General features: G+C 54.9%; 1 protein-coding gene across 2 annotated transcripts in view; it reads left to right on the forward strand.

The window, feature by feature from the left end:
• Positions 1 to 24,393, forward strand: part of FBLN1 (fibulin 1) — an 82,163-nt gene that overhangs the window by 16,826 nt on the left and 40,944 nt on the right. For both annotated transcript variants that reach the window (XM_052639832.1, XM_052639833.1), the window contains exons 3-13: positions 1,173 to 1,308; positions 3,568 to 3,739; positions 9,892 to 9,951; positions 11,165 to 11,266; positions 11,866 to 12,003; positions 13,345 to 13,482; positions 17,628 to 17,771; positions 18,810 to 18,938; positions 19,436 to 19,561; positions 22,268 to 22,387; positions 23,221 to 23,352. In XM_052639832.1, coding sequence (XP_052495792.1) covers positions 1,173 to 1,308; positions 3,568 to 3,739; positions 9,892 to 9,951; positions 11,165 to 11,266; positions 11,866 to 12,003; positions 13,345 to 13,482; positions 17,628 to 17,771; positions 18,810 to 18,938; positions 19,436 to 19,561; positions 22,268 to 22,387; positions 23,221 to 23,352 — 1,397 coding nt within the window. The remainder of the gene's footprint in view (positions 1 to 1,172; positions 1,309 to 3,567; positions 3,740 to 9,891; positions 9,952 to 11,164; positions 11,267 to 11,865; positions 12,004 to 13,344; positions 13,483 to 17,627; positions 17,772 to 18,809; positions 18,939 to 19,435; positions 19,562 to 22,267; positions 22,388 to 23,220; positions 23,353 to 24,393) is intronic.

A 24,393-nucleotide genomic window follows, 5' to 3' on the forward strand; every position in this document is an offset into this window, starting at 1 on the left:
AGAGATAACGCTATTGCACACTTTGTGGGCTGCAGTACAGTGCAAGCGTAACTTTTATATGCTGCAAGAAACTAGAGAATTTGTGACTCACTTTACCCTGGTGGTCTGGAACTAAACCTGCAGTCTGTCTCTGTGTGTATCAACAGATCCAGGCTGGAGCCCATGGACAGTTCTAGAAGTGCATGAGAAGCTGGGTGAGGAGCTCCAGCCCCACAGAGTGGAGGCTGGGGCCAAGGCTGCCTGGCCAGCCATGCAGGGAGGCTGGTGGGGCCCCACCCTCTCCGGTCCAGCAGGCCTGGCGGCTCTTCCTGCCCTTGCTGGCAACCCTAGAGCCAGGGTTCTCCGTGGTCTGGGGGGAGCCACACCTGTGATCACACACCTCTTGCTCCCTCACCTCCCTGCCCTCCCTGCCTGGAGCTGTGTCTGAGGGACCACCTCTGGCAGATCCACCTCGAGGACCTTCTTCCTGGAGACCCTGGCAGGGCTAGGAGATGGGGGTGCGGCGGCCCAGGCTCACTGTTGCTGCCATCCATCACTCTTGGCTGTGGCAGCCTCCTGTGCCTCGCCCGAGCTATTTCCTCTGATTCTGGAACCTGAGGAGATGTGTATTAATAAAGGATGAGAGGGTCCAGACCCGAGCCAGCCCTCATCTGTTTTTTAAAATTTGTTTTTAATTTAAAAAAGGCCAATTCAATTCGCTGTGCCAGGCCTTGTTGCAGCACGTGGGGTCTTTAGTTGCAGCACGTGGGGTCTAGTTCCCTGACCAGGTATTGAACCCTTGTCTCCTGCGTTGGGAGCACAGAGTCAGCCATAGGACCACCAGGAAAATCCCAGCCATAATCTGGTTCATGTTATAAATAGCTGGGAACTTTCCCTGGATGAGGGTCAGCGCTCAAGAGAGATGAATCGGCCTCTCAAAACCACTCCCAGACACCACTGTGTGTTCAGTCTTTCTAACTAAACACTGTTGAGCACCTTCCGTATGTGGGTGTTGCCTGTGTATCTCGGTGTGTCTGTGAATGAGCGGCAGGGGTGGGGGAAGGAGGGGCACCCTCAAATGTGGCAGGGCTGCCATCCCCCAGGGGCTACTGCTCCCAGGCCCTGGGTACACCTGGCAGACCTCCCCCCAACCCCGCAGAGCCCCTGGCACATCCCACGCCCTCTGCCCACAGGATGGTTCAGGAGCAGTGTTGCCACAACCAGCTGGAGGAGCTGCACTGCGCCACGGGCATCAACCTGGCCAATGAGCAGGACAGCTGCACCTCACCGCGTGGTGACAACACCAGCCTCGAGGCCATGTTCGTGAAGGTGAGGACCCGGCCCTCCCGGCGTAGCCGTCCCTTCTGCAGTCCGAGGCCTGGGGCGCTCTCCTTCCTGCACCCCGAACTCAGGCAGCCTTTCCCTCTGAGCAGCAGGGTGTGCATAGCCCCGGGGGCTGGAAGGGCCACTCAAGTCTCCCCACCAGCTCCAGTTTACCCAGTAAACTCTGGGCATCACCCCAGAGTTGCAGCATGCGGGGTCTAGTTCCCTGAACAGAGATTGAACCCGGATCCTCTGCACTGGGTGCGCAGACTCTCAGCTCTGCAGCCCAGGCCCCTTCCAGCACTGGGAAACGGGGATGAGGTGACCCAGCCCTGCCCTGAAGACTGCCAGCAGGGGTCCCCAACCTCCGGACCGCAGACCTGTACCTCCTGTTGGATCAGCGGCGGCATCAGATTAGATGTAAAGTGCACAATAATCGTAGTGCGCTTGAATCACCCCAGAACCATCCTCTACCCCAGTTCGTGGAAAAACTGTCTTCCATGAAACCGGCCCCCAGTGCTGAAAAGGTTGGGGACCACTGACTGCCAGTCCCAGGGCTTCAAACAGGGACTCAAAGGTCAGAGGATGGGTTATCTGACTCAGGGCCTTCTGGACCTTCAATTCAAGGTAGGCATCCCCACCTGCCCCCAGGAGGCCCTCAAAGGTCTCTGCTCTCCCCAGCTAGTCAGAGTTCAGAACGGGCCCCTACGTATGCCTCTGAGAACACATGACCTCCATAACTGCCCTAGAAGAAAAGACTGAGGTTCAGAGAGGCCCACACTCCAAGGACCTCTCAGCAAGTGTCCTTTCGAGATCAGCAGTGAGGCAGGGCTGGGAGTGGGGTCATCTGGCCCAGAGGGAGCCCTGTCCAGAAGGTCAGCGATGAGTGAATGTCATGCACCCTTGACTCCAGGTCCAGGCCAGGTCCCTGGGGCCTCCGTCCATGTGGAAGGCCTGCATCTTTGCACAGATGTGGAGAGGTTCCCGAGAGCGTTCCGAGGTCTGGAAACTGCAAATAAACCAGGCTGCCCCTCCCTTACCACTTACCAAGGGAGAAAAACAGCCCGACCAGGAGGAGCTCAAGTTTGGAAAGTTAATTAACCTGGTCATCGGGGTTTCTGGCGGAGGTGCCAGGTGACGACACCGAATTCCCTGGAAGAAAGATTTCCTGTTCCCCTTTAGGAACCCGTGAAGTAATTTCAAGGAGCGAGAACTGGAATGAAGTCTGGATTCCGGGAGGGGGAGTGGGGCTCCTTTCTGGGGCGCATCTTTTCACACAGAGTGGGATGTGGAGGGATATTCCATGTCAAGGAGTTGGGGGTCCAGTGCCCCTCTGCCCACCCTCAGCCTTTGTGGGCTTTTCATGGGAGGAGGCTGGGGGGCAGGGGAGTGAGAGCTGGTCAGGGGGCTTCCTGGGAGCTGGGACCTGAGATGCTTAAAGCCAGCCTCCCAGAAAAGAGGCTCTGCCTGGGTCCTCAGACTTCAGAGAAAGGCCTGGAACATTCTAACAGGTGTGGAAACTGATCGCCTTGGCCCATGAGCCGTTTGTGTTTCCGGCAGGTATAACTCGGGACGTATGAGGTGGAGGAGGTCACTGGGGCTCCTGCTCTTTCTGGAGAATGTGAGACCCTCAGCCTCCATGAAGCTCAGGCAAAACCACCTCCCCCGCTCCCGCCACAGACCTTTGGAACGTTCTGTGCCTTCCTTAGAATGATGACCAAAATGGAACTTTTCATGTGCCAGGGGTGGATACTATTTCTGGGCTTTAGATGTGACTTTGGGGACCCCTGGGGCGGACAGGTAGCAGTGGCAACTCTGTCTCTCCCCTGCTGACCCATCTTGAGGTTCTCTTCCTGCGGTCTGAACCACCCTGACTGGGGAGAGGAGGAGGAGACAGGTGTATATTCATCATTCCAGGTGTGGTAGAGAAATCTCAGAGCGCGCAGAAGGCATGGACCCTTAGGGAGCCCGTGCGGGAGCCCCAGGGGCCCTGCTGGGCCGGCTGGGATTTGAGGGGCAGTCAGGTGTTGTGGAGCATGTGCTGGGATCAGCCCCTTTAAGGCAGGACCTGTGAGGTTCGGGGGGCAGCAAGCCTTGGGCTCAGCCGGCTTTGCTATTTCCTGGCAGCGTTTAGAAAAGGCAGCCGAGTCAGGCATGCGTCTTCCCCGTCTGGGGAGAATTACCACGAGGGGGATGAGGGGTCTGTGGGATCTGCCGTGCTGCGGGTCTGGCTTCTCCACCAAGAGTCTCTGCCTGTGTTTGCAGAGGTGCTGCCATTGCTGCCTGCTGGGGCGGGCGGCCCAGGCCCAGGGCCAGAGCTGTGAGTACAGCCTCATGGTTGGCTACCAGTGTGGGCTGGTCTTCCGGGCGTGCTGCGTCAAGGGCCAGGAGACGGCAGAGTTTGCCCCAGGGGACGGCGGGGACCTCCAAGAAACAGGTAAGTCCCCCTTTTCTTCCCTCTGGGGCAGGGCAGTCAGTCGAGGTTATTTAGAGAAGCAGAAGCAATAAGATGTGGGGAGAGAGGGAGAGAATTTAAGATGTTGGCTCACACAGCTAGGGGGGCTGGCAGGTTTGAAACCTGCAGGCTGTGTATGCAGGCCAACCGCCCAGGAGAGCACTGATCTTCTGGCTCAAGTCGGAAGGCCGTCTGCTAGCAGAGTTCCTTGCTTGAGGGAGGCCAGTCCTTCTCTCAAGGCCTTCACCTGATTGGATGAGGCCCACCCACTTGATGGAGGGCAGTCTACTTTATTCAAAGTCTGCTGATTTAAGGGTCAGTCTCATCTAAAACATACTACCATCCCAGCTGTGTCCAGCCTGGTGCTGGATCAAATACCTGAGCACTGTAGCCCTACCAGGTGGACACCTAAAACTGGCCGTCCCGGGTGGTGTCGGCTTGCGCGTTGGCTGTTGCCTTAACTCTGCCGAGACCGGTTCTGGCTGTCAGAGCAGGTTCGTGCTTCTCACTGTCCTGGAGGGAAACCGAGGGCTTGGAGTCTGGGCTCTGACGAATCTGTGCTCATGTCCCTGTCCTGAGATGTGTTTGGGGCGAACTGATGGGTCCAGGTCTCAGTTTCCTCACCTGTGAAATGGGAATGCCTACAGTCCCACTTACTCGGGTTGCTGGGGTGAAATGGGAGCAGCGGTATATGGCATTTGCCATGACAGTTCATCTCATCCCTCCAGCCGCCTTGGGCAGCGAAGGTGGCTGGCCGCGCTCTTGTTTACCGTGTTTCACAGATGAGGTCCTGGCATTCAAGGTCACGTGGCCAACACACAGCGGAGGCAGAACTCTGGCCTTCTGATGCTGGGCCAGTGCCCTCTCTCCATCTGGAGCTGGTGACATGTAGACAAGAGGCTGGGGGCACCGCTCATTAATAGCAGGCTGTGAGCATTCAAACATAGATATTTATTCAGTGTAGGGGCGAGTAACCCCCCAAAGCAGCTTCAAGACAGCTCCCAGCTGTATTTCCATCAGTTTGGCTCGCCACCCTCCATTTGTCTGAAGCCACATCAATCCTGCAGCCTTGGGGCATGGCTCAGTTACACGGGTCAGGAAACTTCTCGGTCGTCTAATCATCTCTTCCACTATGCAATGGTTTCCTGTGCCATAATGGAAACAGCCCTGGAAAATTTCAGGCGTCTGCTCTGCCCCAAGCTTGCTGCCTGCCTGGGACCTTTGCCTTCTCAGTCTGAGCTCCGTCTGCCCTCTGTTCAACGTGGGGAAGGGGCAGGGAGCAGGTCAGAGGAAGAGCTCACAGGCCAGTGCTCCCTAAGCCAGGCCGTCCGTTCCCGTGGCTTTGGGGTCCCGGGTCAAGTGACCTGTCTTTCATTCTTTGTTTTGACTTCTCAAGTCCAGGACTCTGTCATGCAGCTGACTTCAGATATCTTAGTCATAAAGGGGGACTGGAACCACGTTCTGGCTCCCTCCTTGACTTTTGAAATCAGAGATGACATTTTCACTTTAAACAAACTCAGATTCTTCACCCTGGTGGAGACTTTCTCCTGTGTCTCCAGGGAGGACTTTTGTTGATTTATATCTTGGTTCGTTAATGGTCTCTCAGCTTTTCTGTTGCTCCAGACGTCTTATTTCTCCCTTGCCTTTCATCTGTTTCATTTCTCGCCCCAGACTTTCCTCGGCATCTTTGTGAGGACTTCCCTGTGTTCCCTCCCCACTCAGACACAGACCTGCCTTCCTGTCTTGTGCTGACGTTTACTGTGGGCCTACTGTGTGCTACCACGGGGCCACATGGGGGGCCCACAGTCCAGGACCGGCCTGAGGTAAAATAAGTGCAGGAATGGACAGTAAGCCTTTTTTAAACTTCTCTAAGCACTTGATATAGAGTAACTCATGTCTGGGTGTCCTGGGTGGCTCAGATGGTAAAGAATTGTCCTGCAGTGCAGGGGATCCAGGTTCTCTCTGTGGGTCGAGAAGATCCCCTGGAGAAGGAAATGGCAACCCACTCCAGTATTCTTGCCTGGAAAATCCCGTGGACAGACAAGCCAAGCAGACTACAGTCCATGGGTTGCAAAGAGTCGGACACAGCTGAGCGACTGACATGCACATATACCCAGATCTGTTTAATCTAAATATAAAATTGGGATTTGGGTCTGTTTTCTTAACCTTCTTTTTCTAATAAGCTGTATTATGAGTTATCGAAGTGTTATTATCTTCAATATTGTTGTTGTTATATCGAAGTCTAAGATGGGGCAAAGAACCCTGTTCTTTTGGGTAGAGCTGTGCTGGAGTGTATCTTGGTTACACCCATTCTATAGATTGGGCGACTGAAGCTGCAAGAAGCTTAGATTCCAGATTCCTCTTCTCACAGTCTTTGCCCAGCATACTAGCCCCCAAAGAATGCTGTGGAAATCTTGATAACTTCATCACCCAGGTAGCAGTTTCTCACAAATTCCCTGGCCCTTGTTGCCGTGAACCCTCTGGAGGACGGTTCCCATCTCCCTGGCCTGTGCCTGGACATGGCAGGGACTTGGGCTTTGCCAGGATATAATGCCAAGTGAATGAAGGGTCCCCAAATCAAACCTTTTTTCTCCTCTCTCTTTTTAGCTTCTAGTAGGGTTGGTTTACAGTGTTGTGTTCCTTTCTGCTGCACAGCACAGTGATTCTGTTACGCGTATATGGGCTTCTTCATATGCTCTTCTGTTACGGTTTATTGCGGGATGTGGAATGCAGTTCCCTGTCTGTTACGCGTATATGGGCTTCTTCATATGCTCTTCCGTTACGGTTTATCGCAGGATGTGGAATGCAGCTCCCTGGGCTGCACAGCAGGACCCTGTTGTTCGTTCTATCTGTAATCGCTTTCATCTGCTAACCCCAGCCTCCAGCCCGTGCCTCACCAAGACCCTCTCCTGTGGCAGCCATCGGTCTGTTCTGTTTGTGAGACTGTCTGTTTCATGGACAGGCTCATTTGAGTCATGTTGATCCCATAAATAAGAGCGAGCATATGGTATTTGTCCTTCTCTTTCTGACTCACTTCACTCGGTGTGACCGTCTCTTGTGGTTTAGTCACGAAGTCGTGTCCGACTCATTTGCGACTGTACTGTAGCCTGCCAGGCTCCTCTGTCCATAGGGTTTTCCAGGCAAGAGTACTGAAGTGGGTTGCCATTTCCTTCTCCAGGGGATCTTCCTGACCCAGGGATCCCAATTCTTTACCACTGAGCCACCAGGGAAGCCCTGCGATCATCTCTTGTTCAGTCACTCAGGCGTGTCTGATTTTTTGCAGCCCCACGGACGGCAGCACGCCAGGCTTCCCTGTCTGTCACCCACTTCCAGAGATTGCTCAAACTCATGTCCATTGAGTCGGTGATGCCATCCAACCATCTCATCCTCTGTCCTCCCCTTCTCCTCCTGCCTTTAACCTTTCCCAGCATCAAGGTCTTTTCTAGTGAGTCAGTTCTTTGCATTAGGTGGCCAAAGTATTGAAACTTCAGCTTCATTTCCAGTCCTTCCAATGAATACTGAGGATTGATTTCCTTTCGGATTGACTGGTTTGATCTTGCTTGTCCGAGAGACTCTCAAGAGCCTTTTCCAACACCACAGTTGGAAAGCATCAGTTCTTCAGCATTTGGCCTTCTTTGTACTCCAACTCCACATCCATACATGACTACTGGAAAAATAATAATTTTGACTCTATGGACCTTTGTTGGCAAAGTGATGTCTTGCTTTTTAATACATTTGTCTAGGTTTCTCATAACTATTTTTCCAAAGAGCAAGCAGTCACCATCTGCATTGATTTTGGAGCCCCTCCAAAAAATGATTTCCACGTTTTCCCCATCTATTTGTCATGAAGTGATGAGACCAGATGCCACGATCTTTGGTTTTCGAGTGTTGAGTTTTAAGCCAGCTTTTCCACTCTCCTCTTTCACCTTCATCAAGAGGCTCTTTTGTTCCTCTTTTCTTTCTGCCGTTAGTGATCATCTCTGCCGCTGCTGCTAAGTCACTTCAGTCACGTCTGACTCTGTGCGACCCCAGAGACGGCAGCCCACCAGGCTCCGCCGTCCCTGGGATTCTCCAGGCAAGAACACTGGAGTGGGTTGCCATCTCTAGTTGCATCCAAATTAACCATTCTGAGCAAAGGTGCTCCCAGCCTCCCAACCTGGAGATGACTCACACCCTAAAGGTCTCTTGCTTAGTTTCTTCCTAGGTGAGAAGTGTTTGAATTATTTAGGGACCCTTCCCATATTTTAATGTGAAAGTGAAAGTGTCTAACTCTTGCGACATCATGGACTGTAGCCCGTCATGCTCCTCTGTCCATGGGATTCTCCAGGCAAGAATACTGGAGTGGATTGCCATTTCTTTCTCCAGGGTGTCTTTCTGACCCAGGGATCAAATCCAGGTCTCCCGCAATGCAGGCAGATTCTTTACCCAGACAAGCCACAAGGGAAGCCTTCCTGTGTCTTTTGCATAGTTAGTGTCTATACATTATGTTATGTTGAAATTTACTGCAGAATTACTAATGTGTGTGTTTTCACTGAGGTCTGTTTTTCCAGTGTGGGTGTATCATGCTCTCACATGTATGTGTTTAAGACACAGGAAGGTAGAAGGGAGAGGAAATCAACACAGAGATGGATGCTGTTTCCACTGGGTCGCATTTCCTTTCCGCCTTTTTTCTCTGTCTTTCTTCGCTTCTCTCCTGTAGGCGCGGCTGCACTGAGGAGACCCTGGATTTGTGCTTTCCCACCCAGCCTTGTAATATGATGGCTGCTGAATTGCGATGGAGTGGTGGTCACTGTCATTCCATCTTGTGGAGGCTTCCATCAGCAGGGGGCTCGGTTTTCAAGTTGTCTAGGGATTCCTGGGTGTATCCACCCAAGTTAAGCGGGCGAACGCATGTCCTTTATGTCGGAACTGCCAGAGCAATACCGCCCTTTTAAATTGGGGCCCTGGCCGCCCACTGCGTCACTCTTTGTTCTACTGCCATGTTGAATCTCTTTTTAAAACCTTTTTTAAAATTTATTTAACTTCAGTGGGTCTTAGTTTCAGCATGCAGGAACTTTTAGCTCTGACATGTGAACTCTGCGTTGCATCTTGTGGGATCTAGTTCCCTGATCAGGGATCAAACTTGGGCCCCCTCCCCTGGGAAGGCGGAGTCTTGGCCACTGGACCGCCCCCTCTGTTGAATCTTTTTATTGAGGGGGAGGGGCCTTGTCTGTGCCAAGTGTTCCACCCTGAGAGCAGGTGCTCAGACACCTTTGTTGAACAAGCCGAGCGAGTGACTATGGATCACTGGCACTAAATTGAGCTTTGCAGGCCGAGTGGATGAAATCTGTGTCTTCGCTTCCTGGGACTGCCCTAGTAAGGCTTCGCAGACTTGGGGGGCTTAAGCAACAGAGATATTGTCTCCCAGCCTGGAGGCCAGAAGTCCGAGACCATGGTGTTGGTGGGGCTGGGCCTTCCGAGTATCTCCCCCAGTATCCCTTGGCTTGGAGATGCCTGTCTTCTCCCTGTTTCTCCACTCGCTTTTCCTCTGCGTATCTGCCACTGAGTCCAAATATCCCCTTTGTGTAAGGACACTCGTCTTTGGATTAGGGCCCCCTCTCACGACCTCATCTTAACCTGATCATCTGCAGTGACCCTTGTCTAAAATAAGATCACGTTCCCAGACACTGGGGGTTAGGACTTCACATCGTCTGTGGGGGTGGGGGTCGGGGGAGGAGGTGGGACCCACAGTTCGACCGGTAACAGTAAGCTTTCGCCAGGCGCATTGCCTTGTTTGGAGGGTGTGACTGAGTTTATAGCAGGGCTGTGGTTGCATTTGTGGAAATATTCAAGTCGTGTGGACAACGTAACCGCACTTGGCATTGCGTGGATGACTAAGGCCCTCATGCTGCTGCCGTTTCTGTTATAATAGATCTTTTAGAGATGTAGCGACATTTTGTTTTGCAAGTGTGACTCTGTTTTTCAAAAGGATGAAATGAACACTGAGCTGTTTATAAGAAGACGTACAGACAGGCATTAGCTGCCTGATATTTACAAGAAGAGAAAACATTTGGAGTGGCCTGTGTGCTCATGTGGGTGTGGACCACCGCGTGGACAGCGTGTGCACAAACGTGTCTTTGCCTCTTTCCCCTTAGCTAAGGCTTCTGAGATCGAGGAGGAACAAGAGGACCCCTACCTGAATGACCGCTGCCGAGGTGAGCCCTGCGCCTCCCCGGGGCCGGCTGGTGAATAACAAGGCCCAGGGGAGGGTCATGCTAATCTCTCTGGGAGCTGACCTCAGGCTCTGCTCTGGTTCACTCGGATTCACCTGAGACGTGCCCTTTGGCTGGGAGTCAGCTGCAAGTCCCGGCCACCTGCACTCCTGGACTCCTTCCCTTCCTCTCCTCCTCACTGGGACTTGGTGGGCGAGTGAGGGAGAGGGTGGGCTTGTAGCGAAGAAGCTAGCGTTCAAAGCCCTTTCATCACGGCTCACAGACTCTGTGGGTGACTCTATGGGGGGGTCACTCTGCACAGGGACCGCCAAGGCTGGGGGCCCCTTAAGGGATGGGGGTGAGTGTTACTTCATTTTGTGGCTTGGCACTCCAGCTGTACCATCTGTAATATCCATTTTTCTCATAAGAGCGATGCTTTCAAATTTAAAGTCAGTGGGGCCTTACAGTGTTCTTTTCCATAAGATAAGACTTTATTTCTCATGACGGAACATTCCTACACGTCTGGACTGGCAGGTCTGCTCCCCGAGGACATTTAGTGACTTGCTTTATGGTTGGGCTTTAATTAGGGAGCCAGTTTAATCACAAAATAAGGCGGTCTGTTACAATGACACTTGGCACCGAGGCCTCGGGTGGGGGAAGGGAGAGAAGAGAGCCCCAGAAAGACCCGTAATCCTCCCTGGGGCCGTGTGTGGGGGTCTTCCTGGAGGAGGGGGGCGGATAGCTGGTTTGCAGTGGGCCACAATGGACTAGCCAGAGAAGTGACGGGGGTGGGGGGAGTTGCGGCAGCAGTCCGAACTTCATTTCGTGGAATCTTTGTCTGGTGGAGGTTTGTCCCCATGAGATTAGTTCTTTGAGCATCTTGCTAGCCACCCTGTGGGAAGTGTGGTTGGAGGGTTGGGTACCAGGGATGCTCAGAGAGCCAGGTGAGTGAGCGGCTGGGACTGAAGCAGTGGCAGTGGAAATGGGGGATTGGGGCCCCGCGTGCCCCTCCATCTGTCAGATCAGGGCCAGACCTTGGCGGTCTCCCATGGGAGGGGGCTGCTGTGAAGGCTGCAGTGGGCTCCAGCCTGGGGAGCCTGCCTTTCTGCATCAGTCCACCTTGAGGACACTTCCTCTGGCCCCATCCAGACAAAGAGAAAGCATCAGGAGGTCCCCGGGTGTGCCGAGCCTCTGCTCACATTTGCTCTGGTTCCAGGCGGCGGGCCCTGCAAGCAGCAGTGCCGGGACACGGGGGAGGAAGTTGTCTGCTCCTGCTTTGTGGGGTACCAGCTGCTCCCCGATGGCGTCTCCTGTGAAGGTAAATGTCGTCCTGCTCCGAGAGCCTCTGCCTCCGCTTGACACCCAGGCAGGGCCCGCTGTGCACAACTCGGGGCCCTGTTCGTAGGTGAACTACAGCCCAGGACCAGCTTTCCAGCATCCCGCAGCCACGGCTCTCAGTCAGGAGAATGTGAACACCAGGCTGGGAAAAGGGGGCGGGCTTGGGGTCTGACTGGGCTCTGAGTCCAGGATCTGCTGAGTGGCCCTGCGGGCATCCCCAGCCTCTCTTGGCTTCTCATCTGTGAGATGGGGGAGATGGAGGGAGGGGACAGCCCTACTAGGGAGGTCTCTAGGGTCACACGACTCCAGTTCAGGGCCTGGAGCTTGCTTAGCAGATGCTCAGAAGGAGCAGTAGATCTGAAATAGATCAGCCGGGGAGAGAAATCATTGCTTTTGCTTTGCTCTGGTGGGGAGCTCCCAGGGCTCCACTCCGGTACAGAGCGTGACCATCACAGGCCTGGGGGACTTGATGGATGCAGAGAACTGACCCCACTCTGCTTCCTGGTCCGTTCCTTCTGATGAAGCGTCGGGATCAGTTGTGCTTGCCGATTACTCCCGCGTTGCCTGTGTCTCTCCTAGACGTCAACGAGTGCATCAAGGGCAGCCAAAACTGCCGGCTCGGAGAAACTTGCATCAATACAGTGGGCTCTTTCCGCTGCCAGCGTGACAGCAGCTGCGGAACTGGCTATGAGCTCACAGAGGATAATGACTGCAAAGGTACGACAGGCTCCGAGTCGCAGAACCTCAGCCCCGGGAGTAGATGTGATGAGAAGTGGCTTGGGGGGTCCAGGGCTCCACGTGCTGGGTCCCCCAGTGACTGCCTGGGGCCCCGGCCAACCCTGTCACTCGTGGAGATTTAGCTGCTTTACCGTCATGCTGAGTTAATGACAGTGGAGAGTTTGGGTTTCTGAAAAGGCTCAAAGCACGATCATTTAAAAACAAGACCAGGGCCATCCCTGGCCTTCCAGTGGTTAGGGCTTGGCTTTCCAGTGCAAGAAGATACCAGTTCCGAACCTGGTCAGAGAGCTCATATCTCACATGCCTTGTGGCCAAACTACCAGAACACATAAAAGGGAAGCAATATTGTAACAATTTAAGAGTAAAGACTTAAAAACAATTTAAAAATAACAAGACCCGAGATGAATTTCAGGTGCTCACATGTGCTTTCTGCTCCCATCCCTCCCTTTTTTTTTTTCTTTTTTGCACAACAGCTGCCGTCCATCTGATTCCAGGCTCCCTTGAAGTTCAAAGCATATTCCCTTCCGCTGCATAAAAAGCATGACATTTTTGGCTGCTGGCTTTTCCCCGCCAAACCATAGATGTTGTTTGGCAGATAAGCCTTTGATGAGGATCTGTTAGAACATACTTTTCTGCTGAGGGTTTCCAACCTTCAGAACGACAAAACCACTTGTGTAAAAATGTTGGTTGAATTATGAGGGTAACTCAAAAGCAAGTCACACCCTCCTGACGTCTGAGGGCCTTTGGGCGAGCTTGGTGCTCCCCACCCCTGCAGACTCACTGGGCGGCTTGGACCACGAGAACCCAGGGTCCCCGCCAGCTGAGTATACACTTTTGAACATCTGACAGCCCATGAACTTCAAGGGAAGGGCAGCCAATATGTTCAGTCATGACAATCACCATTGTTAATATTTGGGATATTGCAAGGACTGAAGAATGAATAAGTTTATAGGGACTGTGTTTATTGCCACTAAGATCATCATCGCTTTATAATCTAAAACTAAACATGTGCTTAGTCTGAAATGAAAACCAAACCAAACCACCTATTGCCAGGAAAATGTCTGGGTTATTTATTATATAACAGAAAATTTGCATCATAAGAGCCTTGGGGGGATAGTCAGAGTTTTAAGTCTTTAGCAACCCGAGCCCTGTTTGGCTAAGGCACTTGTTGTATGTGACCTCTTTATTGGAATGTTTTGGTTTATAGTCTGAGCAATGAGCATTTAAAGAAAAAAAAAAGCTTTCTTGTGATTTTAAAGTGTTGTAAGATGCTTCTGGCAGGACTCTTGCTAACAATTTCCTTTTTTTATGATGTACCAGATATTGACGAGTGTGAGAGTGGTATTCATAACTGCCTCCCCGATTTTATCTGTCAGAATACTCTGGGATCCTTCCGCTGCAGACCCAAGCTACAGTGCAAGAGTGGCTTTATACAAGATGCTCTAGGCAACTGTATTGGTAAGACACTGCTGCCAGGGCTCACAGGGTCCGCCAGGCAGGGGAACCATCCAGTCACGGGCCCTGCCTCTAGAAGGCGGGGCACTGTACAGGGTAGACAGAGCAGGGGTCGGCAAGCTGCTTCTATAAAAGGCTGGACAATAAATTGTGCATTGCAGGCCGTGTGGTCTCTATCGCAACTCCTCTGCTCTGCAGGTTGTAGCTGGAAAGCAGCCACAGTTATGTAAACAAGTGGGCAGGGCTGTGTCCCAATAAAGCTTTATTTACAAACACAGGCGACAGGCTGTGTTGGGCCCCAGGGCTCTAATTTAGCAATTTCCGATTCAGACAAAAGAGCTTGAGTTTTGAAATCAGAAACACTGGTGTTGAACTGAGTGTGTGTGTGCGTGCGTGCTCAGTCACTTCTGTTGTGTCTGACTCTTTGCGACCCCATGGACCCTGCCAGGCTCCTCTGTCCATGGAATTCTCCAGGCGAGAATACTGGAGTGGGTTGCCATTTCCTTCACTAGAGGATCTTCCCGACGCAGGGATTGAAACCACGTCTGTTATGTTTCCTGGATTGGCAGGCGGGTTCCTTACCATTAGCGCCACCTGGGAGCCCCAGGGAAGCCCTCAGTAGTTTTAAACACTACTGCCCTGGGACCAGCCCAGGAGACAGGAGGTGGGCCTGCTTTCTCCTGCAGTTGCCGCCTGGCCAGATCACTGTATGCTCTTGGCATTTGAGACCAGGTCTGCCAACTGTCCTTGCCCTCTGCCCCAGTAGAAGATTCTGGGTCCTCCCCTGAGGTCAGACAGACGTCCCCCTGGATGTGAGCTGCAGGTGCCACCAGCCAGAACCCACGCTGCTGGGGCTGCCCTGTCACCCCCTGGAAAGGCTGGCAGCGCCACGACAAGGGACGGGACTTTCTATCTTGTGTCTGTCTCACGCTCGCAGATAAATCTGCATCGATCTTTGATTTGGCATGGTGGTTTGGATTGAAAGCCCTGCCCCCTTTTATTGCCATCCCAGGATATTTACAGACAAACAGCAGCAGCCCCTTAGGATGGGGGTGATTTTATCTGCAGCCAACCCCAGTCTTTGTTCCTGAAACAAATTTGCCCCCTTTTCACGGGAGGCGTCTGCGTGGTGGGGGCCTCAGCTTGGCTGCACTGGCCCCTCACCATCCCCCGGCCCACGGAGCTGTCGTCACTCAAAGAAGGAGGCCGGGGAGCAGGAGGCTGACGGCTCTCCCCGGGCCAAGAAGGGGAAGGGCCTGCCCAGACTTTCAGGGGGCTCCCAGGGGGCTCCGTGGAGGAGGACATCTGTCGGGGTTGGAAACCCTGACTCATGGCAAAATCAGCCCAAGCTCCACATAGAAGGAGCATCTGCAAGTCTCGACTTAGCCCCGGTTTCCCACTCCCCACCCACGCCCTGGTTTGGGGGTGCAGCTCTGTGCCGGGGGAGGGGCCAGAGTGGGAGCCGGGGACCCAGGACTGACCGCAGCCCAGCGCCCCCCACCCCCTGAACTTGGGTCTTCAGAGGTCCTAGAGGGGTCTCTGTTTTCGTGTGCCCATGATCCTTGCAACCAAGTTCAGGAGCTTTTCTTTTTAAAAATTCCTATTTATTTCAAAAGTTTTGTTCTCCTTTATTTGTAAAAAAGCGAGCAAAACCCAAACGTAGAAAGGGACGGCTTCTCCCCTGCTTGGCAATGCCTGTGAGTCCTAGGCTTTTGTTTTTATTTAAAGTGGGGCCAAACAGTTCTGCCGCTTGCTTTTTTTTTGACCTACTGATGTGTTTTGATATCATTTCACGTCAGTACCTTTATGTCATCTTTTTATCGTGCCCAACAAACCTTCACAAGGAGAAACTGATTCAAGGAAAAAGGAGGGTGTCAGGATGATTCGGGGCCAGGCAGCCCCGCTCTGCCACCCGTGCTCCTGGGTTCCCTGCTCGCACACTGCCGGGATGCCACCCTCCCTCCCGCAGGACACGGTGACCTGTGCTGGGAAACTGTGACCTCAAGTGTAGCCAGAGCCATCTTCCTGGGGCTCCTGGAGCCAGCCCTGGGCCCCGGGAGCCTGTCAGTTCCCCTCTGGCCACAGGCCAGGTGGCCCCGTAGCTGCAGGGCCCCACGCGGGGGACCAGCGCAGAGGATGGGAGCGGGCCTTCGCGGTCAGAGGCCTCTGTCCCGGGCACAAAGCATAGAGTGTTCTAGGCCCTTGAGGTCTGGTCATCGAGGGCCTGGCCAGTCACGTCTCCTCCAGGCTCTCGCTCTTCTTCTGTTTCCCTCCGCCGGCCCACCTTCCTTTCTGCTTTGGTGAGGACGAGAGAAGGGGCCGGCACTGGGCTGCCCGCACGGCTGATCCATTCCAGAGGTGCTGGGTTCTGTGGTCCTGGGGTTAAATGGCGCAAGCGGGGCCCCTTGAACAGCTGGGATCATCCGGGCTTTTCCCACGTGGGGCCCTAAGAGGCTTGTACAAGGCCTTCCCAACCTCCTCAGAGCTTCTGTGTTATTTTCTCCGTTTGTTTCCTCTCCTGGCCACACATTCACTGGCTCCCGCCCCAGTGGCCGGGTCCCTACCTTGTGGCGCTCACAGGCTGGAGGGCTCACCCCTCTGTGGAGCTTGTGTTTTCTCAAGGGGCACTGGTGTTCCGTGGCACAGGGTTTGGGAGCTGTAGACCTGACTAGGGGCAGGTAGCGGTGACGGCTCTGAATGCTGCGTTAGTTCTTGACGCACGGCCGACCTTTTTTCTCTGAAGGGCTGGAGCATAAATACAACCTCACTGATCTAGGGTCTCTGTCGCAGCCACGTGGAAGCGGCCGTAGACGGTGCGTAAAAGCACGGGCCTGGCTGTGCTCCAAGAGAACCGAATTTACAAACACAGGAATTGGGCTGCATGTGGCTGGCGGGCTGTGCCCACCCCAGATTTCAGGGCCCTTGTCCCGGCTGGGAAGCTGGAGACCCTGGTTCTGCACAGAGTGGGCCCGGATTCTGGCCTGAGTTTGGGGACTTTCCTGTTTATAAAATGCAGATTTCAATGCCTGCAAGGCTGTCTTGTGGGTTTGATGTGCTGGTCAAGGGCAGGACTGGAGACAAAAGCTTTTGTAAACTGTAAAGTACTGTGCCAGTGAGGCCATCCCGACAAAGGCTGTTGTTGCCAGGACGAGGAGGGAGTCAGGCTGGCTCTTGTCTGGGGAGGATGGGGCTGGGCTGCGAGGGGAGAAGCACAGCTGGTCCTCTACCATCACCCCCTTCTCTTAGCCCCCTAGATGTTTATAGGTGATTTGGAAAACCTTTAGGTCCTTTCAGAAGCTACTTCTGGTAGGAATTTCACTCTGTGCAGCTTTGCACAAGGGCTGAGCGTGAGCAGTCGTGTAAACCCAGTTCTGGTTGGTTTATACGTGTTGGCCCTGTGTTCATCAAAGGTGTCCCCCATCAGAGGGGTGTGCAGTCGGGGAGGGACCCTACTGGGCCACGAACTCAGAGCTGTCCTTCCCCGGGGCCTGAGTTCACACAGGCCCCACAGACCCCGGAATAGGGATGGGGATGTCAGGGGAGCTGTGCCCCAGAGGCTATGCTCATATGAGAGGTGTGTCCACCGGGCAGACTGGGGTGATGGCTCCCCAGGCAGGCCCAGAGGGGGATTTGCTTGGCTGCTGGAGGCGGAGGCTGGAGGCTGGGCTGCAGGAGAGACTGGCCATGTGGTTGGGAGGCTGGTGGGGCCCGCCAGTCACTGGAGGCGCCCAGAGCACAAGTGCCGACAGGGAGGGGATGCCGTGTCTGTTCCTCACCCCTGCTCAGTTCAGGGAAGATACTCACTGACCGTGTGGAGTGTGTGAACCCAGGATGGCACCTGAATTGCCAGGTTCACTGTGTGGGACTCACAGGGCAGGTGGCCTTGGCTTTGGTGCAGTGGAAGATGGAGGTGTTGAGGGTTTAGGGGCAGGGAGATGGACCCGGGAGGGGGTGCTTAAGGTGGGATGTGCTACTGTAACCTGGGAGCCAGTGGGGAGGCTGCAGTGTGGTCCAGGCCGAGCACATCATCTTAACTCCATCCGTGGTTTCATAAAGAGGAGGGAGATGGGAGTTTTTTGGAGATCAGGTGCTGGGTTTGGGAAAGCCCTCCAGGATTAACCCTGCCGTCTCTGTCTTTCCCCCCATAGATATCAATGAGTGTTTGAGTATCAGTGCCCCATGCCCTGTTGGGCAGACATGCATCAACACGGAGGGCTCCTACACGTGCCAGAAGAACGTGCCCAACTGTGGCCGTGGCTACCATCTCAACGAGGAGGGAACCCGCTGTGTTGGTTGGTATTAAAAAAGAAAGCCAGTTTAAAATAAACTTTTCTGTCTGCTCCAGCACAACCCTCCCTTCTCTGGAAGGAGAGAGGAGATCCCCAAAGGAAGCGGTGTGCACCTGTCCATCTATCCCATGGCTGATCGCCAAGCCTAGGTCTTTACTAGCTATTGCCTGGACTGTTGCAGTAGAATGCCAGCCCACCTACTGCCTCCAGCTTTGCCCCTTCAAGTCTGTCCCATTCATTCTGAGCTGAAAGCTCTCTCACCTCTTCCTGCTCAGAGCTCCCTTTGGTGATGGCTCCTCACTGGGGCAGACAGAGGGCTGATGCTCCTGCTTGCAATCCGTGCGTGTACGAGGGTACTCAGTCACTTCAGTCATGTCTGACTCTTTGCGACCCAGAGGCCCGCCAGGCTCCTCTGTCCATGGGATTCTCCAGGCAAGAATAGTGGAGTGGGTTGCCACGCTCTCCTCCAGGGAGAGCACCCGGGGAGTGAACCCGCATCTCCTGCTTTGCAGGCGGATTCGTTACCATCTGAGCCACCAGGGAAGCCCCGCTTACAATTCAGTCCTCCTGAGTTGACCCCAACCTCACAAACCTTATAATCCAGATGGAGCAGGTCTTGCTGCTCCCCAACAAGCCCTGCCCGTCTCTGTCTGTGTGACTTGCTCTTACATTGCTCCCTTTGCCGCCTGCTCCAACCTTCCTGTGGGTTCAGGCAAAGGCATCTTGCACCCATCCTGCCCAGATCCGTGCCACGCAGAGGAGTCTCTTCCTTCCTCAGCCTTTCCCCAGTCCCTGGGCACTTCCTGCCTTACTTAACTGGGGCCACTGCTGGCTCGCACTAGCAGGAATCCCCCAAGGGTAGAGGCTACATCAGGTCAGCTGTCTCTCCAGTGCATATGACGTAATCTGGGAAATCAAGTTGAAGAGTTAGACGGTGCCACGTTATCAGTTACATTTTTGTGAGCTCCTTCCTTGCCTTCCATTCTGATCACGCCCCCTCCCACACTAAAGGGTTTTCAATGTGTCTTTCTTTTCTGCAAGATGTGGACGAGTGCTCTCCCCCTTCTGAGCCCTGTGGGCCGGGGCACCTGTGTGTGAACTCCCCTGGAAGTTTCCGCTGTGAGTGCAAGGCCGGGTACTACTTCGACGGCATCAGCAGGACGTGTGTGGGTATGTGTGGGTATCCCTGAGGCGGGTGCTGGCCAGATGACACCAAGGAGAACCAGCCTGGGGTGCACCTGGAGTGACCGTGGTCTGCTCCCGACCTCTGACAATCCTGAGTTCAGACAGTGCTGGAGAAGAGACCCAGATCAGGAGACCCCCATTCTAGGTCCAGTCATGCAGCTCCTCGGGGGTGCTCCCCACCTGTAGAACAGGTGCTCTGCTAGCCCCGGGACTCCAGCCCCCTGGACAAATGCCCCAGAGTCTTTGTGACTTCCCAGAGAGTCACTGTCCTGGGAGGAGCACGAGGCTTCCCCAGTGGGCAGAGAGGCAGGGTGGTCGCAGCACCCCCGCTGACTTGCCGTGTGTTTGGGACCAGTCACTGCACCTTTCCCCGGGAGAGGAGGGCGGAGGAGGTGGGGGACAGAGGTCGTGAGCTGCCAGGGAGGACAGGCAGCACCGTCCAGGAAGAACGCTGCCTGAGCCGCCCGCCCACTCCGTTTCAGACATCAACGAGTGCCGGCGGTACCCGGGGCGCCTGTGCGGCCACAAGTGTGAGAACACGCCCGGCTCCTACTACTGCAGCTGCACCATAGGCTTCCGGCTCTCCTCCGATGGCCGCTCCTGTGAAGGTGAGGCCTGGCTTTGGGCAGGGGCCGGGGGCCGCTAGGCCTGCATCCGCCCTCTTCCCTGAGCTGCCCGCCTCCCTGCTGCTCCCCCAGCAGGCCTGCTTGGGAACGACTCACTCGTGCCCTAACACGTATCAGATGACGTGTCAGCAGGGGCGATGCCTCTAAAAACTTTCTTGTCAGAGATGATGGCCCTCCCGGTTTCCCCTTGGTCCGGGGGTTGCAGATAACGCCTGTGCGCACGTGAGGCTGGACGAATGGGATGTGGCTGAGAGTGCAGAATCTGAGGGCGTCTGACCTACCGCCGTCCTCACGTGACCCTGAGGGGTGGCTGACCTCACCAGCCTCAGTGTCCTCACGGGGGAAATGAGGTGGTTTATGCCAAAGAGGGGGGCTTCCCTGGTGGTTTGGTGGTAAAGAATCTGCCTGCTAATTCAGGAGATGTGGGTTTGATCCCTGGGTCAGGAAGATCCCCTGGGGAAGGGAATGGCTACCCACCCCAGTATTCTTGCCTGGAGAATCCCATGGACAGAGGAGCCTGGCGGGCTACCGTCCATGGGGACGGTCATACATGTCTTAGCCACTAAACAGCAGCAATGCCAGAGGGAAGCAAATGCTGGATACTTGTTGAAAGTGGTAAGACAGATTTTATTTACACTCCTGCAATAGAGGAACGAGAGTTTGGTATAAACTGGTCTCAACTCCACCAGGACAAAAGGTACAAGCTTTCTAAATGCTGAGGCCTGCTAAGGAGGAGCACTGAAGGATGCTAAGGTCAGTGGTCAGCCAGCTGTGTCTGCTCTCTGGCTCTGACCCTCCTGCAGAGTGTGGGAGTTGGTGGGGGGGGGAGCTCCCTCTTAACTGCATTTCAAAGGCTTGGTTCCCATGGCCTTAGAAGGACACTCCTGGGTTGCAGAAGATGCATGTCAAAGGGACAGTGGAATGGTTTACATCTGCAGGTTTTCTGAAGTAAATGCTTCTAAGAAAAAGGGAGGTCAGGGCCTGCAGTCTGGCGTTCGCTGGAACACACAGGAAATTCTTTAGCAGCGTAGAGCTTTCCCAGGCAGGCATTTCAAGGGTCATGGTCTTGGGCTGATGCTGATATTTGGTCAGGTCTCTGGTGGGAGGATTCGACCAAGTCTGTTTGGTGCCAAGAATAACCCAGCCTCCCTCTGACGGGATGGACTGAGATGAGGGGAGAGCCCAGCCTGGTATGTAGCAGGCGCTTCTTGGGTGTCACAACTTCACGGGAATTAGGTGAGTAGGTCAGCAGAGACTGATAGCTTCTGACCACCCTCGGCAGTCCCTCACAAGCTCCCTTCTTTGCAGTGCAGTTCCCAGGGGTGACCTGTAGAGCCAGCCTCCAGACACGGCAGGTCTTATAATTCTGGATTAAGATGGATGATCACAGATACTCCAGGATGCACCCTGGCGTGTAATTCTCACCCTGAAGGATGGACAGTATGAGGGGCTCCTGGGTCCTAGGCTTCCCCTGAGGTTCTGGGATTCGTCCCCAGGAACCAGACCCAACACACACACGTAATGTCAAGGAACCAGACTCATACATGGGGCGGGGGCGGGGGTGGGGTCCCTTGGGCCTGGGTTCAAATCCCAGCTGTGTCACGTTTATGATCTTGAGAGTAACTCGGCATTTCTGGGCCTCAGGGTCCTCATCTGCAAAATGAGGCTAGTGAGACCCACCTAATACCACTAGTGGGGGTCATGAGGGTGAAACCCAATGGAGCCTGTCCAGCGTTTCCCAGGGCCCCGCGTGAGAGGACATGCTTGAGACATGGAGACTGCTGGCATCAGTGTTACCATCATTTGTGGCTTGTGCTGTCCATGATGACTCCTTAATGACTGAATAGTAGATACTCATACCTGTTAGTGGATGATTTTGCCCAAAGCCAGGGACTGGCCAGCTTTGCTGCGTTATTCTGCCGAGCAGTTATAAAGCACCCCCTGCTCCAGGTGTGCAGCGAGAACATAGTTCGTGCCTTCAGGGAGTGTCTCTGGGGTGTGATGAGACACCACACTGGGCAGAAGTGACCAAGTGCACAGGGGGTCAGGTGACAGCCAGGCTAGGCGTGGGGGGGCTGCAGGGGTGAGAGGGGCTGAGGCACTAAAGGACATTCTCCCCTGCTCACCCCTCCTGCCCTGCTAAGAATTAGCAGTAAACAAAAATGAGAAGGGACTTCGGGGCCAGAGGCTGGCAGACTTTTTTTCTCCCCTAGAAGCCACACGGTGAATATTCTGGGCTTTGCCAGCCACGCCTCGATCGTGCCTCCTTAACCCTGCTGTTATAGTGAGCAGGCAGCCGTGGACTGTGGTAAAGGAATGAGCGTGGCTGTGTGCCAATAAAACTTTATTTGCAAACACAAGTGGTGGGCCGGAAGTTTGCTGATCCCTGTTCTAGGCAAAGAGAACAGAAGAGCAGGAGCCCCAGGGTTGGTGTGGCTTGAAGCCGGCAGTGGCGGGGGTGGGAAGATGCCAGATCCCCCAGCCTTGAGGGGCTGGAGTGGGAGCCTCTCTCCCTTGGGGAAACCTCAAGCAGGTCCCTGGCCCTACATGTGGTAGCCTCTGCCTCTGTGTGTGTGTTAACTCGAGGGAGGTCATGGCCCACGGACGTGGGAGGGAGGTCATGACCCACTCAACCAGGGACCAGGGACTCAGCTCTGAGCGGTGGCCTCGGGACTCTGTCTCCTTCAGACGTGAACGAGTGTAACAGCAGCCCCTGCAGCCAGGAGTGTGCCAACGTCTATGGCTCCTACCAGTGTTACTGCCGGCGAGGCTACCAGCTCAGCGACGTGGACGGGGTCACCTGCGAAGGTGAGCGGGAGAGGCCGCCCCTCTCCTGTCCCCAACTCCCCGCTCCTCCTGGCTGGCGAGTGGCCTGGGTTTCTTCCCTCTGAGATGTGCTTGGATGGACTTTGCCCATTGTTGAGAGTGAGATTTGTAAAGGAGGAAACCCACTCCCAGACTTTCTTTAGAGACATAAAACGGAACGGTGGTGGAATGGTGGTGGTGGCTATGGGTGCCGCCCGGACCTCGAGCAGGGCGGGGGTGCGGGAGGCAGGCCGAGGAGTCACACCCTGGCTCGACCCTCTGCCTCTGGCCTTTCAGAAGCCCCTCACGGGGCCTGGGCCGCCCTCCTCTGTAACATCTGGGTTCATCCTGCACTTACCCGGTGGTCGGAGGATGAAACCAAATGATGATTCAAGAGTACTTCGTACATGCCTAGCACAATGTTGGTGCTCAGAAGGCAACTGTTTGTAAGGTTATTCCTATTTTTATTATATAAAGTGTGTCTGTTGTTAGCAAATTTATAATCATCGGCATCAGGATGGAGCCAGCAGCGTACCTCTGTGTGTGCCATTCTGAAGCCCTTTGCCCTTTGTTCCCCAGTCTCCCCCTCCCCGCCCCACAAACTTCACACCAAGAACTTGCTGTGTGGCCCCAGGCTAGGCCTTTTCCCTCTCTGGGACTCAGCACGCCCTTCTGGCCCGATGGCCTCGGAGGCCGCCCCGGCCCTGGGACTTTGAGAACCCCCCGTGTCCCGCTCATCCTCGGGGCTGACTTCCAGGTCTCAGCTCAGCTCACTGGGGGATGTAGCCCAGCCGAGGGGGCCGCGCAGATGCTGAGGGTGGGTTTTGCCGTCACAGACATCGATGAGTGCGCCTTGCCCACGGGGGGCCACATCTGCTCCTACCGCTGCATCAACATCCCCGGGAGCTTCCAGTGCAGCTGCCCCTCGACCGGCTACCGGCTGGCCCCCAATGGCCGCAACTGCCAAGGTGAGCAGGGCGGGATCCCGGGGCCGTCTCGGGGCTCTGCGGGGTTGGGGGGACCGAGGCCCTGCAGCCGCAGCACAGATGGGGTGTGTTTGGGGGGTACGACTGTATCCTGGGTGTGTCCTCGCCCCACGGGCACCCTGGTCTCCCATACTTGGGCACGCTTATCCACCAGGGGTTCTGAGTCCTCCTGTTCTGCCCCGGGCAGCCCCTGGGGGGCCGGAAGTGGGGCTGACAGCCTTTAAAAGGAAGACGCCCAGCGTCGAGGAAGCAGGCCGTCAATACCCCGAAGATTCTACAGCTTAGCACTGCTGTTAGTCTCTCGTTCAGTCACTCGACACACCCAGGCCCTGCCAGGTGTTGAGGGCGACGCAGTGAGCCGGTGGTTCAGGCCTCTGTCCCAGGGTGCTGGGCTCCACTTGTCAGGGGATGGACTGGTCAGGGTGTGTCCCCACCCTGAGGTCTCTGTATAGAAGGCCTTTATGGCTGAGGTTCCCTTGGGGCCCAGGGATCAGCTAAATGAAGGGTGAGTGGCCTGCATCCTATCCTCGGCTCCCAGATCTAAGAACACTCCAGGGGGCATCGCGTCACTGTCTCTTGGGTTACTGAGAGGGGAGCTAAGGAGATATTTGTGAATGAGCAACCCCGGACGGGTGTGCTGGCCTTACCCTGGGCAATGGCTGCAGCAGCCGAATCAGAGGCTGGGACTCTCCAGGCCCTGCAGCGAGCCTCCTACAGGGCCCGGAAGCTCTGGGGGCCGGGGTTCTTCAGATGGGCTTTCTGGTCATGAAGGGGGTTTGCAGACTGTGATCAAAGGCGTCAGGAGCTGCGGCGTTTCCTGGGAGGGACTGCTCAGCTGTCCAGAGCTCCGGATGGAAGACGCTGTTTTCACATTTCTGAAGGAGCAGATGACCTGGCCAGGCGCCCTCACCGCAGCCTGGGGTCCTGCCAGACACAGCGAAAACACATTCCTGAGCCTGGGGCTTTGAGACTGGGGACTGCTGTTTTTGCTACCAATGGTCAGGATTTGGCACCTCTTCACAG

This window comes from Budorcas taxicolor, chromosome 5 (genome assembly GCF_023091745.1).
Source record: "Budorcas taxicolor isolate Tak-1 chromosome 5, Takin1.1, whole genome shotgun sequence".
Taxonomy (NCBI): domain Eukaryota; kingdom Metazoa; phylum Chordata; class Mammalia; order Artiodactyla; family Bovidae; genus Budorcas; species Budorcas taxicolor.